The sequence below is a fragment of the Galeopterus variegatus genome, unplaced genomic scaffold (genome assembly GCF_000696425.1).
Source record: "Galeopterus variegatus unplaced genomic scaffold, G_variegatus-3.0.2 Scaffold961, whole genome shotgun sequence".
Taxonomy (NCBI): Eukaryota; Metazoa; Chordata; class Mammalia; order Dermoptera; family Cynocephalidae; genus Galeopterus; species Galeopterus variegatus.
In genome coordinates this window covers 328,407-345,100 of record NW_007727072.1, presented here as the reverse complement: position 1 = coordinate 345,100, position 16,694 = coordinate 328,407, and the positions used below count along the sequence as shown (strand labels likewise).

The 16,694-nt window shown below is 34.9% G+C and overlaps 1 protein-coding gene across 3 annotated transcripts in view; it reads right to left on the bottom strand.

Annotated features, from left to right (window-relative positions):
• The window catches only part of PIAS1 (protein inhibitor of activated STAT, 1), a 120,598-nt gene that overhangs the window by 88,381 nt on the left and 15,523 nt on the right, over positions 1–16,694 (bottom strand). For all 3 annotated transcript variants that reach the window (XM_008573764.1, XM_008573765.1, XM_008573766.1), the window contains one exon: positions 886–1,330. In XM_008573764.1, coding sequence (XP_008571986.1) covers positions 886–1,330 — 445 coding nt within the window. The remainder of the gene's footprint in view (positions 1–885; positions 1,331–16,694) is intronic.

Below are 16,694 nucleotides of genomic sequence, written 5' to 3'. Positions count from 1 at the left end.
TGTAGTTTCAGTAAGTAGTGCTTCCTGAAAATTTTATTTTGGGGGGGGATCTTAGCTCAGAGACACACAAAAACAGGCCACAGGCTAGATTTAGCTTGCCAGCCATAGTTTTCCAACCACTGATTTATAACAACAAACCAGCATTTGGAAATCTGATATTTTAAATATATTACATACACCAAAGGTATCAAAAGGTAATAACAGGGTCAGTTTTATTCTACATTAAATAAAGTAAGGTAGCATTATGGCAATTAAAATTACAAGTTGATTAATACATTGAATTCTATATGCTAGACAAACTAATCAAATAATGGGAAAGGAAAATACAGTAAATAGAATTTCAAGAATTCATATTATATACCCATGATTGTGTGTGCCTGTAAAGCAACATATGCACTAGAAAAAAATATGTACTTGAAATTTAAATACTACACATCAAAGCTCAGATCTCCTTTTATAATTAAAACCATTCACTCATTTAAATAATCAAACCTAATCAGTCATTTGTTTTAGATGTCATCAACCCCTGAAAATTAAGAACTGAATTCAAAAACTGGTAGTGGTTTATTTGGTTTTAATTTTTTAATTTATAAGAGTTATTGTAAAATATTAATCAACAATCTAAAATATTACTCTTTAAAAGTTTGTACTCTTAGAACTTTTTAATATTTACTATATCAGTAACCACCACACCACCCTTTTTCCTTCTGTGTAAAAGATAGTTTTTATATATATTTGATTTTATCTAAATTTGAAGGATCCTTATTATCATCTGGATGCTACTACCAAGTATAAATTATGAATAATAAGCTGGGTCAAATTAAAAGTCTAAAATGAAAATTTATCCTGCAAAGATAACCAAACACCATTACACAATAATCTTACCTAGACTGGTGGGTTTTATCAGTTCATCCAGTAAATCATAAAATGGTAATTTTTGAAGTTTTATATCCGGATGGACTGGGTGAAGAGCTGATGTAAGATGAGGAAGTTCCAGTTCATGTTTAGGTCCCAGAAGAGAAACAGGGAGTAACGGTGATGATGCAGGGTGACCATCATAAGTAAGCTGTGGAATGGTAGATGGAGACAAAGTTGCTGGCATAGGACTTGAATGTACGTTGGGGATGGACAAGTCCGCAGGCGTCATGATTTTCTGGGGGAACCGCCGCCTATAGAGTTCTTTAATTTTCATTTGTACAGCAGGACTACAGCCAGCCTTTAGCAAATGCAGGGCTTTTGTGAGAAGTTCGTGTTTGCGTCCGTGCTTGTTTCTCCCAGCGTAGCCCAACAGTACTTGGAGTTCAGAAACTCTAAGGCTCATAACCATTTGCTTAGAAAAAAAACAAAATTAAAATATTAGTATTCTAATAATATAATTTACAATATTATATAATTTATTATAACCCCTTTTCTTATGGTTTGCTTAAAGGCCAGCTCATTTACAATCCTAATTACTTCAAACTTAAAATCATTTAACTTAAGGGGCCGGCCCGGTGGCGCACTGCTACAGTGCGCCGCTTGAGAGCGCAGCGGCGCTCCCGCCGAGGGTTCGGATCCCACATACAGACCGGTTCCCGCTCACTGGCTGAGCGAGGTGCGGGTGCAACACCGAGGGCTGCGATCCCGTTGCCGGTCCCGGCCCGGTACAGGCGCGACACTGAGGGTTGCGGTCCGTTGCCGGACACGAAAAAAGACAAAAAGGAAAAAAAAATCATTTAACTTAAGTAACCAAAGAAATTTAAAATTAATATTCATAAATCCATTGACTTCGACCCAGGGTCATGAAAGATGTAAGATAAAGTATACATCAGGCAGAACCACATCTCATTTCATTCCAATGTTTTAATGAAATTGTCAGATATTTATCAAGGACTTACTGAGTCTCCAGGAGAGTGCCCAGTGCTATGTGGATTGCAAAAGATAATAATTTGCCCTCAAGAACATTTTGTTTTCTTGGGGAAAAATTATTATATATAAAACAGCCCACCTCAAACACCAGCTGTAGGCAGGACGTAAATACCATATGATCAAGTATTACAATACTAATTCTGGAATTCATAGGGCTTAAACTTTACCTTTTTTGACCCATTATACACCAGATACTACATCTGATATTTTCATATGGGGTGTTGCTTAATCATTACAACTCCATAAGGTGATATCCTTCCTGCTTTACATATGAGACCAGAAAGGTTAAATAACTCACCTAAGGCCACATAGATAGTAAGTAGCAGTCAGGACTCAAATCCAAATATGTCTGATTCTAAAGCCCATGCTCTCTCCACTAAACCGTTAGAAAAAGGACAGAGCTGGACACATACTATTTTCACTCCACTTCCAAGGCCAGGCTAAAAGTCTGGGAATTCAAACCACATGCCATAATGTGTGAGGCTGCAGTAAAGAGATCTATTCAACTTTGTTTAACCCTATGTTCACAAACTTATTTGGTCATTGTTTCCCCTTTTTCCTCACCTATTAAGAGGCTACCTACCAACAGGAAATGCCCATCTATACCAATTCTCTCATTTTGAAGTGGTGGAAAATGGAATCCAAAGAGAAGAGATTGACTTACCCAAGATCACACAGCTGTTAACAGCAGACCCCTAAAAGACTTCACCACCACTAACAAGGAGTGGAAAGACACATGCAAGCATTCCATTTGCTATTTCTCCCACTGTTTGTAATTTCCTCACCCCATACCAAATATCAATACACAAAAGTTATGCTGCCTTCCCTAACTCACCTCCAACTGCTGTGATGACCCCCTCCCCCAGCCAATCCTCTAAAAGATCTTTCCAGGTGGCAAAATAATTAAGTAAAAAAATAAAATAGAAGAAAAGTATAGGAAGAGCTTTATAAGCAATATAGCTGGTTAATCAAAGAAATACATCCCCTACTTCTCTGGCCTGGAAAATTCTCTGCTTCCTCAAGGTCCAGCTTTTGTCAGCCTTTGCCTATTAAGCCTGATAGAACCATATTTACTCTATCTTTACTGACCATTTTTCATATCTTTATTTTAGCACTTATTCTGCTGTATAATAATTTCTGGTTTATAAAAGTGATTCCATGACCAGAGTAAGATTCTCTAGGGCATATGACCATGTTACCCTTAGCATCTAAGACTGGAGCCTGACAAAAGTAGAAACTCATCGAATGCCTAGACAATGAATGAATGAACAAATGAACAAGAAAAGGCACACCAGAAGAAAGGGTGAGAGATGGAATCTACAGTGACCAATTATGCACTATAGACTTACGGTCTATAGTGACATGCAAAGGTATACTGTATGTTTTAAAAACAAACTCTACCCCAAATCCTATAAATGTTTCTCTTTTTAGATGTCATCAGGGATTGTAAATAATTACTAACTATATGTCAACAGGATATCAATTTTTCCCTACTCATCAAAATGTCCTGAAGAGTACATAATAGTTGTAAAGATTTTTTTATTATTTATTCAAAAAGGAACAGGGACTTTAAACACTGTCTTGGGTTTAATGTCCTCCCAAAACTTAATCCCACTGTAACTGCTGAGGGTGAGAAATCCTATAATGGTAATTGAAAGGTGGGGCCTTGAAGAAACAATTAGATTGTAGGGCCAAGCCATAGTGAATGGATTAAAAATGGTGGTCATGGGCATGGTTTGGAGGGCTTTAAAAGGAGAGTGAATGAAGATGTTAGTCTCTGCTCTCTGCTCCACCATTTTCGCAATATGATACTCTGCCATCACTGCTGCCACCACCAAGGCTCTCGCCAGATGTACTCCCTGGATTTTGGACTTCTCATCATCAGAAACTGTAAGCAATAAATTTTGTTTTTCTTATAAAGAACCCAGTTCCAGGTATTTTGTTGTAAGCAATAGAAACAGACTGATACAAACATAAATGCACTATTAATAAGTAAGCTTCTGCTTTTAAAGAAATAACACAAAACTCCAAGGATTACAGGTTAAAAATAAATTTAAGTTGGCATTGGTCAAATGCACTTCATTTTACAGAAAAAAATATAAATTTTAGAAAGAACTGTCTTTCCATTTCAATTCAACTCCATGCTCCTAAGTCAAAAGTAAACAAAAACCACAATTCAGTGATGACCATAAACTCTTCATTGATGACAGCCTTTGTAGGTATGAGGACTTAAATGCAGCATAAATCTATTACCGTTCTACAGAGTGCTTTAAAAAGTTCATGGGAAGATTTCTATTATCTTTCAATTCTATATTTCCACAAACTTTTTGAAGTACCCTCATATTTTTGTGGAAGAACATACTGACAATTCACATAAAATAAAAATCTGTTACTTGACGGTCCAAAGAAAGTTAATGACACAATAAACTTGACAGCTCTCAATTATATTTCTGACTGTCTCAAAAGGCAGAGCAAGCAATAGCAGCAATAGCAAGACTTAGTACATAGCACATACTCAAATGGTAGCTGCTATTAGCAAGCCAAGGATTTTTGTTTTTGTTTTTTTAAAAGATTCATCATTAATCATCAACATTATGAGGCAGGTATTGCCCTTATTTTTCAGATGGGGAAACAGACTTAGTAAGATTAAACTTTTTGAATGTCACACAACGAGTTCTATTCTAAATGTATTTTCATACTATAATATTTTAGAGAAAACAAACTACATGCCTTTGAATTTGGGAGAAAAAAATCTATTAAAAGATTTATTTAACGTTCGATCTCCATTTCAAGCTCCAATATTTTCACTTTTAAAAAGTTGGTGGTTAAGAAAAGAATGTGTGTGGATCCAAATTAACCACTGCAACTTATAATCAGGTACAATGAAAGATCAGGTGGTATCTATTACTATTATTGGAGCAGCTGTTGCATATTCGTAAGGACTGTAATAATTATGCAGTATTTTTTAAAAACTAAAGAAGGGAGCAGGAGACACTGAAACATCTGAAGCATCACTCAACCAAAAAGCTGCAGAGAAGTATGGAACACTCAACTCACAATGCAAAGTGTTGACAACACAGGAAAACTAAACACTTAAATACATTGAGATGCTGAAATGAAATATATTTTAATCTGCCATGTATTTAGAAATCTCCATTTGTTAGCACTACAACAAAATGAATATTTACAACTAAGGATAACAACCACCACTACTATTAGAAATCATTACCTCCTCACCAATTTCATAGCGTTCTGCTGACTACATCCTCAAATGATATAGTTCTCAGAACCCTAGGAGATTTAGAATGCCTGAGAACTGTATATATTCTGTACAAAAGAGCATTCTGTAAGGGGCATCTTCTTAAAATTAATTTTTTTAATCAGAGAGATATACAATCTAAAAAGCCAAATAGCTTTACGAGAAAAATAGCAGTCCCACCACACCCCCAATTTTTGAATCCTCAAGGCAACCACTTTCAAATCTTTTCAGCTATTTCTTCTACCATTTTTCACTACATTCTATACAGTAGGTTTATATAGCTGTTTCTTAATTTTTCCTTTTAGGTATCTACTGACTTTCTATTTTAAAAGACAAATGGTTTAGGTCTGTTACATCTTCCCTCTCCCTCATCTTCCCATCATAATTTTTGGCTGAATCAACTGTGAGTGCTTACGTTATTACTACGAATGTAAACAATGCTCACAGCTAAATCAAAAGTACATTGCAATTACTCTTCCTTTTTTTGTATAACTTTGCTTTCTTGATAGTTAATAAACACACCATTTTTCCATTTGCTTAGTTTTCTATTATCTACAAACTCTCTGCTGAAAGTCTTTTCCTCTCAGAGGTAAATCTGTTTTTGTTGTTGTTGTTGTTGTTTTGGGGTCAAGCAATAGCAATAAGCAGATAGTACATTTTGCGATTAAACAGAAAGTGCCAGTTTCATTGTCTCATTAACTATGACCTTACATTACTAAAGGTCATATCTAAATTGTGAATGAGAATTAGGTACTTCCTGCTGAACAACATAATTATTCTCACACATCCCACTGCAGTAGTTTACAGGATTAGTCATAAAGCAGACTCTATGAGTTTTTTTATCTGGTATCAATTTATAACCAATTGTAAACCAGAACAAATTCTGAAGGTAGACAAAATAGGCATTTAATAATGTCATAATACTTCATTTATACTTTTGTTTTTTATCCACAAAAATAAAGGAATAATCAAAAATTCTATAATTGTGTATCTAGTACAACAAAACATTTAATTCATTACTTTCAAAGTCAGATTCTTCCTTCAATGGAACTAACTTTTGGATCATTTCTAATCCTTCCCATTAGAAACAGTTAATAAGCAGCTGTTAGATTAGCATTTTGTCAGCAATGCCAAGTTCAACCAGAAAACCTAGTTAGACAGTCTCTACTCAAAGGAGCAAATCAGGTTGGTGACATATTTCTTCATAATCTTGTCCCACACAATTTCTCATCGTTTTTTCATTTTTCAACATAACTGGAAAATGACCTGCAGCACCTGCCTCTCCAGCTGATCATTTTCCTCTCATCCTAATCTCTATTCCATCATATTGACTGCTCTGAACTCCCACAAAATGACAAAATTTTGTGATTAGACATAAGTGGAGATTCCCTTCTCTAAGCAAAGCATAAACCTAACACTGTTGAAAAGGTGTACCATGGCTTCAATTTTTGACAGATAATTTAAACAGCATCATCATTTATGTAATACCACATGTCATGAAACATATGGATATATCCTTCAAAAAGCTCGTTCTAGATAATAACTTGAATCCAATGCGGAATGTTTCAAAATTTGGACACACTATTTTTCCTAATTTAAAAAAAAAAAAAGTTTAGTTTAATTCAAAAATTTAGAGTTTAGGGCCGGCCCGGTGGCGCACTGGATGGTGCGCCGCTTGGGAGGCGCGGCGGCGCTCCCGTCCGAGGGTTCGGATCCCAAATACCACATTTCATGAAACATATGGATATATCCTTCAAAAAGCTCGTTCTAGATAACTTGAATCCAATGCGGAATGTTTCAAAATTTGGACACACTATTTTTCCTAATTTAAAAAAAAAAAAGTTTAGTTTAATTCAAAAATTTAGAGTTTAAAATCCTAACACACTGCCAAACTTCTTATGCAGACACAGGAAAATATAAAAGACAAAAAAAAAAAAAAAAAAATTTAGAGTTTAAAATCCTAACACACTGCCAAACTTCTTATGCAGACACAGGAAAATATGGCTCTTATTAAATAAAAAGCTGCTCTGCACACAAATGTTCAATAAATGCTTTTTGGATCAATGCACAGGTACTAAATGAGTATATAGAGCAAGAGAATATAGAAACAATAAACACATAGAGATAAGCTAGACTTCAGAGACACACATAATCATATTAATTCAATTTTCAAAATTTACTGATCAACTACTATGTGTCAGGTACATCCAGGTACTGCACAATATAATATGGTATATATGGTACCAGCATATACAGAATTTGGATTCTGGTACTGACTTGGCCACTAATTTACCAAATCACAATCTTACAGCCTGTTTTCTCACTTCAGAAAATGAGGTATTAAGTAGAGGTTCTCAAAGGTTCCTTCAAATTTCAATATTATATAATGCTATAACTCCATTAAATGAAATTTTTCTTCTTATTCTTCTACTTTTCCAGAGTTGAGGAAATACAATCCATTTACAGTGAAATCTTTCTATATTAGCAATGTTTTCAATCATAATTTTAAGTGTCATTTATATAGGTTAATAGAGTAAAAATAATAAAACCTAACATATGTTAAATGCATATAATATGCCAGTTACATACTAATTATAGTAAACATAACTATCTTATTTAACCCTCACATGAACCCATGAGACAGACTGTCATTATTCCCATTGTATGGATAAGGAAACTGATGCTAAACTTGAGGTCAAACAGTAAATGTGATAAAGGCAGGGCTCAAATCTGACCTGACTCCAGAGCTCATAACTACTAACGAATACAAGTGTCTTATCTACAAAGCTCAGCCATGGCAGAATACATGCTATACTGGGACAGGGACAGGAAATGGGTGATGAGGGCCCTAAATGACAGTGAAGGAATTTAGACTACACAGGGTGAGCAGGAAGTAAAATAAATGCATATTTGGAGAGGGCAGTAATAACATGATAAAAATAGTGTTTGAGGAAGTTACTGAGGTAACCACCAGTAGGATGGATAAACAAGAAAAAACTAAGAAACAAGATTTCAAGCTAAAAGACATGGCAACAAGCAGGAATTATTTATCTACATGTAAGGTAAGAAGGAACTGTGACAATGGAAATAATGGAGACAGGGCCAAGAAACACTGTAAAGAAAACTGCAGGTCATATTCAGTTATTCTAGCTACAGGTGGGTCTTTTAAAAATTAGTATTGTACTTGATGATAAAAATAATCACCATTCACTTTCCAAAATCTAGAGTTTAAAAATAATAAGCAGGGCTTTAAGAAATTTAAAGTCTACCAAATTCTAAAAGATTGAGTATTCTTTCCTAACCACCCTTCAACCAAAAACAAACAAAACACTGCATTTGCAATTGGAGATACCATCTCATCTAATTTAAGTTTCAGACAAGCAGCAACGAAAAAAACAGTACATACTAAGAGAAAGTTGAAATGACTAAAAGGAGGAAGAGACATGTATTAACAAAACAAAAAGTGAGAAAAAGAATGCATTCTATAACTATACAAAGTCTTTAAATTATAGCCTTCAGTCTGAGCCCCAGAACAGAAATTAAGGAAAAGCCACAGAGGAACAATACCAAGAGAACTATTTTCATAGTAACACGTGTAACCAACTCAAGATTACAGAGCTAGCAGGTAGTGGAGCTCAGATCAAAAAGATGCCCAAGTCCACACAATGTTGCAGAGTACTGACAACTACAGAAAATATTAGATAATCTGAAAATGATATTTTGAAAGTGATATTTTTAAAAATAGTAGAAACATAGGACCATAACATAAAACAGAATTTTAGTGATCTTCTTGTCCAACCCTCCATCTAATACGTGAAGTTTTACTGTAAACTTGACTGATGGTCTCCCAGCCTCTGCTAAACCACTTCTAAGAGTTTACAACCTTTTAAAGCAGCAGCCCACATTTGTGAAAAGCTCTATGAATCAAAGTTTTCCTTTACCTTCCACCCAATGGTTCTAAAATTTCATCCTCTTGGTATACCAGAGTCTATTCTTAAAATGTGTTAAGAAGGCTCTTTTCCTTCAACTAGCTAGACCCCTTCCCACTGCTGAATATTGTTCTGTGAGTGTTCTGCAGTCCACAGTACTCAAGAGTGAATGAAATAATCTAAATACAGCCTGACTAGTCTCAAATACAGCAGTATTACTATCCCTCTTACTTTGAACACAATATTTCTACCAATGTAACCTAATAAGGAATTCACGTTTAAGTTTTGTTTCTTTGTTTTACGCAAGGGGAAGAGTGTGGTATGTCACATTTTGTTTTAGCAGGGAGAAGAGTAGCATCCACATCATCCTGATGCTTATATTAAGCTTGAAGTTAATTAAAACCTTTATTCAATCTTTTTTTTTTTTTTTGCCTACTCATCCACTAGGAGCTTTATTCGATCTTATTCACATAAACTGTTATAAAGTTAAACCACCTCATCCTCTAATACAATTTTTTTAATATTTAAAAGCAGAATTTTATATTTAGTGCTGTTTAACTTCATTTTTTCCAGCTCATTATTCTAGTCTTTCAAAATCCTTTTGAAAAATTGTACTCCACACCTATTGTGCACTTATCACATGGTGTTATAAATTCTTGAATTTCTAGTCTATGTCTTTCCCCTAGACTTAAGAGTGTTTTAAGGACAAGCACTTATCTCCATATCCCCTATGCTAAGTATAGTTCATGACACCTAGTAAATAACGTGCCCCAAGAGAAGATCAAGACTATAGAGCCCTGTTGTACAAGAGATTCCCCTCCAGGTAATAAAGTTCAAAGTAACAAACAAGATAATTCAACTACTTGTGATTCTATTTTCCCCTAGAATTCCTCAACTTAAGGTAATTATTCAATAAACAATGTCCAGAGTACTCAAGAAAAATAATTAAGGTTATCATGTTTCCATCTTAATTCCTACGTTTCAGAGAAAAACAAGTTCTAAAAGCCTTGGGAATGATTCTTTACAAACTACACAAGTAAATATTAAAAAGAAAAACGTAGGTTACAGGAAGAAGTTGTTCAAGCCTTGTAAGGACAGCTTGCCTAAGTATTTTTTTAAATCTCATCAGAAACCTATTAATGATAATACCTTTTCCTTTTCTACACAGAATGAAACACTTTCATTTGATTATTCTACTAGTTATAGATAGGAGAAATAATTTCACAACAAAAGCATCCTTTATTCTACAAAAAGTAAAATTGTTAACCTAATGTAAAACTTACGGATCATTATATTCAGAATAGATTATTATGATCAATATCTACTTACAAAGTTGCTATAGTAGTAAAACCAAGTTTATGAAAATGTCCATATTCACTTTTCAGAAATTCTATTAGTGTACATAAAAATACATTTCAAGAGAGGCCCATGAAAACATACTATACACACTTCCTGAAATTTATGGAAGAAAAGGAAAATGAGCTACTCACAAAACTCTGAAGCCAAAAACCCTACCAGCATACCTTTGAACATATCCAGAATACTAACCAAAAAAAAAAAAAGGAAAGAAAGAAGAACAAAAAAAACAAGCAATGCTAAAATTACAGATAAGGAGTAATTTTAAAGAGAAAATGTAGGGCCGGCCCGGTGGCGCACTGGATAGTGCGCCGCTTGGGAAGCGTGGCGGCGCTCCCGCCCGAGGGTTCGGATCCCACATACAGACCGGTTCCCGCTCACTGGCTGAGCGAGGCGCGGGAGCAACACCGAGGGTTGCGATCCCATTGCCGGTCCCCGGTCCGGTACGGGGGCAACACTGAGGGTTGCGTCCGTTGCTGGACACGGAAAAAGACAAAAAGGAAAAAAAAAAAAAGAACAATAGTGGAAATTCATTCTTAATGGCATTCCTTAAACATACAACTAATTAAATTCCAGAGCATTTCTCCAAACATTCAATGCAGCCAATGTTCTTAAAAGTCCAGTTCTTTTATTTCCTAAATCTAGAAGGCACAATCTTCCATTTTAGGATCAAAAACATATAACTGTATTCTGTGGCAGAGGAAAAACAATACCTATCACTGAATCTTAAGTCTAAAATGAAAAAAAAGGAAGAAACAAATGCAGGCATATTGCCTAATTTGGAAGAAATAATACTGTGAAAGCTTTTTTAAATTCTGTTCAATACATTAGTATTTAATCCTCAAAGTTTCCCTAAAAATAAAACTGCAATATTTCTCAGGAAAATGTAACTGAGATTATATTTTTAAACTTCAAATATTATTTGTTTTGATACAGTGAGCTGCCTAGATATCACCAACGAAAATCCCCAAATAAAATTTAAAACTAAGAAGCAATCTGACTGGGCTCCAAATTAAAGAGCTCCAATTTAAAGTAAATGATATGAAACGCTAAATCAGCATTTTCCAAACAAGATTCTTGGTAGTAATAGATATTCAGAGAAATAGGGTTCTGTGGCAAAACAAGTTCAGGAAATTCAACATTATATAATTTCTAACTATGCCTTCCTTTCTCAAATCATATTACATATTAAAGGTCCCAAGAAATCCAGTAGAAAGAAATGTATTATTAATCTAACATTGTGCAAATTTACTTAGCCATAAAACTCTTTATTGTTATCATTGCTTGATCTATGATCATCTCATTTCTTAGCACTTCACTGAAGAATTCTCAAAAAATTTATGAGGACCTTCAAGTTCTCTAGGAGTTCCATTCTATGCCTGTTGTTCAAGCAAAATTATTAAAACACCCCCTTCTGTTCTTAAAATGTGTCCCTGACCGGATGATAAACTATATGGTCACTCTAGAATTAATATTAGGGTGACAAATACATTATAAAACACGTGAACTATTTTTACCAAATGTCAAGTTAACATGGCCATTTTACTGCACTCAGTTAAAATGGTATGTAGATGATGATTAACCAACCTCGATTCCTTCTCAAATCTCTGAAAGAATTCTCCACTAGCAATCTTAAGTGTATTTTCAAAATACTCTGGACTACTGAACTCTCTCTTCCTGAAATCATGAACCAAACAGATTTAGGCAGTGAAGGAATCTGTAATTGCGTAATCCAAAGTAGTCCATTATATCTAATTGTAAGGAAAGGAAAACTCTTGAAAACACTAAAGCAGCCCACAGAAGATGTTTAAAGATTTAAAAGATATTTTTAACAATTACTCCAGGCCTTATCTATGATAGTTCCTCAGAATTCTTCTGATCCCCACTTTCACTCAGTCCAGTGTTCCTGGTGACCTCATCCATCTCATGACTTCAAAATGCCATTTCTGAGTTATAATTCCCAAATCTTTATTTCTAGCCTAGCTTTTATCTCCTGAACTCCAAATCCATATCAGCTAAACACTCTTTTATGTCCCAGAAGTATTCAATTCAACATTTCCAAATCTAACACATCAACTTTCTCTCAAACCTTCCATCCACCCAACCAGCTGTCCAAGTCAGAAACTTCTCCTTCACTCTCACATCAAACTACTTACCAATTCCTGTCAATCCTACAATGTTAAAATGTCTAAGTCTCTATTGCCACTTTAACTCAGGCTACCATGATCTCTTCCCTAAATGTCTGCACGAGACTCTTAACTGCTCTTTCTGACTTCAATACTGTCCTCTCCTGGTCATTCTCTTCACTGTTGTCAGTCATCTTTCTAAAATTTAAGTCTGATCATGTCACACTCATGCTTAAACTTTTCAATGAGCACCCACTGCACTCAGGATAAAGGCCAAATTTCTTAGCATGGCCTAAGATAAACTCCATGATCTGGTCTCAGCTGTTGCCACCAATCCCTTAACCAGCTCTCCATCCTCCAGGACTTTTATATACACAGGTACTTCAAAAAGTTCATGGAAAAATAGAATTAAAATACAAATCTTTCCATGAACTTTTTGAAATACCCTTGTACACACTGCTCTTTCAAGGAGAAACTTTCTCTCTTGTTCCAACCTTTTTCTAGCTAACTCTTACTCATTCAGGTCTCAACTTAGATGTCACATCTTTGGGATACTTTCCTTGGGCTACCCCCAACATTAGTAAATTTACCCTCCTGTGTCCTCCCCTGTTTAACCCAGTACAGCTCTTATGATATATGTGGAGAGGGATGCCTTGTTTATTTGTCCATTCTCTACCAAACTACACACTCTGTCTACAGAGACTGTGTCTTGTCCATAGTCAATAAATAAGAGTAACGACAGTCTGGCATCTGACGATTATTATAAACTATACTGGCAGTGCAAACCTATTAGAAATTATACATATTACCTCCCACAAATAAGGACATTATATAAATGTGCCCAGTGCCTACTCAGCATACTGGCATCCAAACTCAGTAACTGGTATCCAAACAATAACTTTCTTAGTTTGAAGGGCTAAGTTAAGGAAGTTTGTACTTAATTCTACAAAAATATAAGACCTTATAAAAACATTTTAAATTGCAGGAAATATAAGGGTAGTGGCGATATTGACATATAATCCAGAAATCAATCTGACTGAAGAGTAAATAAATTGAAAGGGGAAATTAAGATATAGGAAACCAATACAGAGGTTGTTTCATTAATACCAACATGAAATTATAAGAATCTGAAATAATGAGGGTGGTAGTTGAGAAGCAAAGGAAGGCATAACATTAAGAAAGATTTGACAAGACTTGGACATGGAGGAAGTCTGTAGTTTAGATAGTTCATAAATAGGAAAGCCTTCCTTGAGCACACAAACGAGATCAGGTTTCCTTATCACATGTTCTTATAGAATTCTGTCCTTTTCCTTTATAGCACTTAGCATAGTTTCAGATTTTCATAGTTTCAGTGTGGAAAGTTCTGGTAACAAACTGGCCCCAACTTCCTAGAACTCTCATTACTCTCTTATTTATATATATTTCCACACATGGATCTACCAGGTGTTCCATATATATACCCCAATGTTTTCTCTCCTCATTACCTTTGTTCATGCTGTTCCCTCTGCTTGAAAGAACCTCTCCAAATTTCATTACCATCACCAACTTTAAAAGTCTTTTCTTTTAAGGCCCAGTTTGAAATAAGCATAGCCAGAAGTGACCTCTTACTCTTATATTTACATTTACATGGTTATGCTTTCATACTGCTTTCTATTACAGTTGTTTGCACATTTCTCTCCTCCACAAGAATGAGGCAAACTCCTTGAGGTTAGTGATAGGGCAAAAGGAAGGGTGGAAGGTGTGGAAGGGCTGAAGAGAAGGGAATTAATTTCAGGCACAAAGTACAGCAAAAGAGAAAGCACCAGAGAACTCATTAAAAATAAGTCTAAGTAATGCCCACTCTCTCTCCCAAAGGATTCTGATACTGGATTCTGCAGAACCTTACAGTCTTCCCTCCTAATCCCCATACTAATTATTGGTGATAATATCTCTAGAAAAGTGCTGTCCAAAAAAAATATAATGTAAGCTGCAAGTATGAGCCACATACAGAATTTTAAATTTTCTACTAGCCATATTTTAAAAAGTAAAAAAAAAAGTAGGTGAAATTATTTTTAATATATTTTACTTAATCCAATCAACCCAAAATATTGTCATTTCAACAAGCAATTAATATAAAACAATTAGTGATGGGATATTTTCCTTTTTTTCCCCCAGACTATGTCTTGGAAATCCAGTGTATATTTTATATTTACAGCAAATCTCAATTTGGATTAGCCACATTTCAAGTGCTCAATAGCAAGTGGCTACAGTTTTGGACAGTACAGCTCCATACTATGTCTTGGAAATCCAGTGTATATTTTATATTTACAGCAAATCTCAATTCGGATTAGCCACATTTCAAGTGCTCAATAGCAAGTGGCTACAGTTTTGGACAGTACAGCTCCAGAACATCCCTATCATTCACTGAAGTAAAGTTTTAGCACCTGCCTCAGTCACCCAGGCTCCAATTTAACTCCTTATCAACACTCTCCACCCTCAGCCACCTGCTACCATGGTCACATCCTAGCCCTTTCCACCAGAACCTGCACCACCTCCAAAATCACCAATTCAAGCACTCCATTTCCCAACTACAACCTCCTATTCTTAATTGCTTCACTGGAACAATTTAACTTCATAAAGATTTCTAATTCATTAACGCTATCACTCTCTATCCAGCATCCCCCTTCAGGTCCAAATTTAGTAAGAGTCCAAGGTCCACCACTAAACATTCCTTTGCAAAATTCCCTTGCCCCTCCATGCCTGGCACATTCAACTGGTTCCCACTTTGCAGGAGAAAAGAATGCATGCACTCAAGTGGATCCATCCATAATCACCATTCTCAATGGGCAGGGACATCCCACTAAATTTTCCACTGAGCCAGCAATAAAACTTCACACGATAACTATTTCATATATTTTCTTTGCTCCTCTCACATATCCTTCCTTCAAAAACTACCTTTAGGAAGCACATATAAAACAAATGACTTCAACTTTCTTTAACAATGCATTTAACATTGTTATTTGATATTCAAAAAAAAGCTTTCCCAAAATAAAAATATAAAAATAAATTGCTAGTTATAAAAACATGTGCTGTTTATAAAAGTTCAAATATGAAAAGGTACAAGAGAATCAAACTATTTTTCATATACTTATAAGACATACTAAAAAGTAAGTTTCACAAAAGCAAAGACCATTCGTTATCTATTTCATTCCCAAATGACTACTGAGCATCTAACACAATATTTGGCACATAAATCAGCACTTATTTTTACTGATGGGATGAATGAATAAGAACCCTGCTTTTTGCTTTAAGCAAATGTGATATGAAAGGCCAAACTTGCAAACAGGTAAAAGGAGGAGGGGGAGAGAGGGGGTATAATGGTGGTTATTTGTTAGCAAGATTCAGCATAGAATAGTCGATAGCCCAGCCAGTAAAGGAATAATTATTTTTACTTTACATAGTATTTTTAAAATATATCAAACAAAATACTGGACAAAAATATATAAAGTGTAACAACACAGATTTTAATGGTTTATGCTGCTGCCAAAAAGCTGGACTGTTCTCATTACTCTGATGATTCAATTTCTTCATGAATTACAACATGGGCACACAAATCTTAAGACTTGACCTATGGCAATTAACTTAAGTCCCTTCTCTTTCCCCAAACATCATCAGACATAATTACTTGATTCTATGGGCATGTATATTTGCCACAGCTATGCAAATTTTCAAAATGAATTCTCCAAAACTTTCCTCTCTACTTGTATATAGGGAATTCTCCTCTTCAAAGAATGCTTAGTAAACTTGGAAATTTACAAGACTATGATATAATTAAATGGTCAACTAAAAGCAGTGGCCTAAAAAACAACCTTACAAATAAATAATGTACAAACCTACTATCTCACTACTAGTTTTTATTTTTAAAATAACCTATTAATACAAGTTACCTGGGAAGAAGTAGAGAGGAACCAGGATGAGGGTGTACAAAGGAAGGCCTCAAACGTAATGCTATATTTATTGAGCTTGATGTTTGTTTTATTATTTTTTATAAGTTACACATTCTTCTATAAAGTTATACATATTGTTTTGTATATACATTTTTTTTTTTTTTTTTTTTTTTTTTTTTTTTTTTTTCCG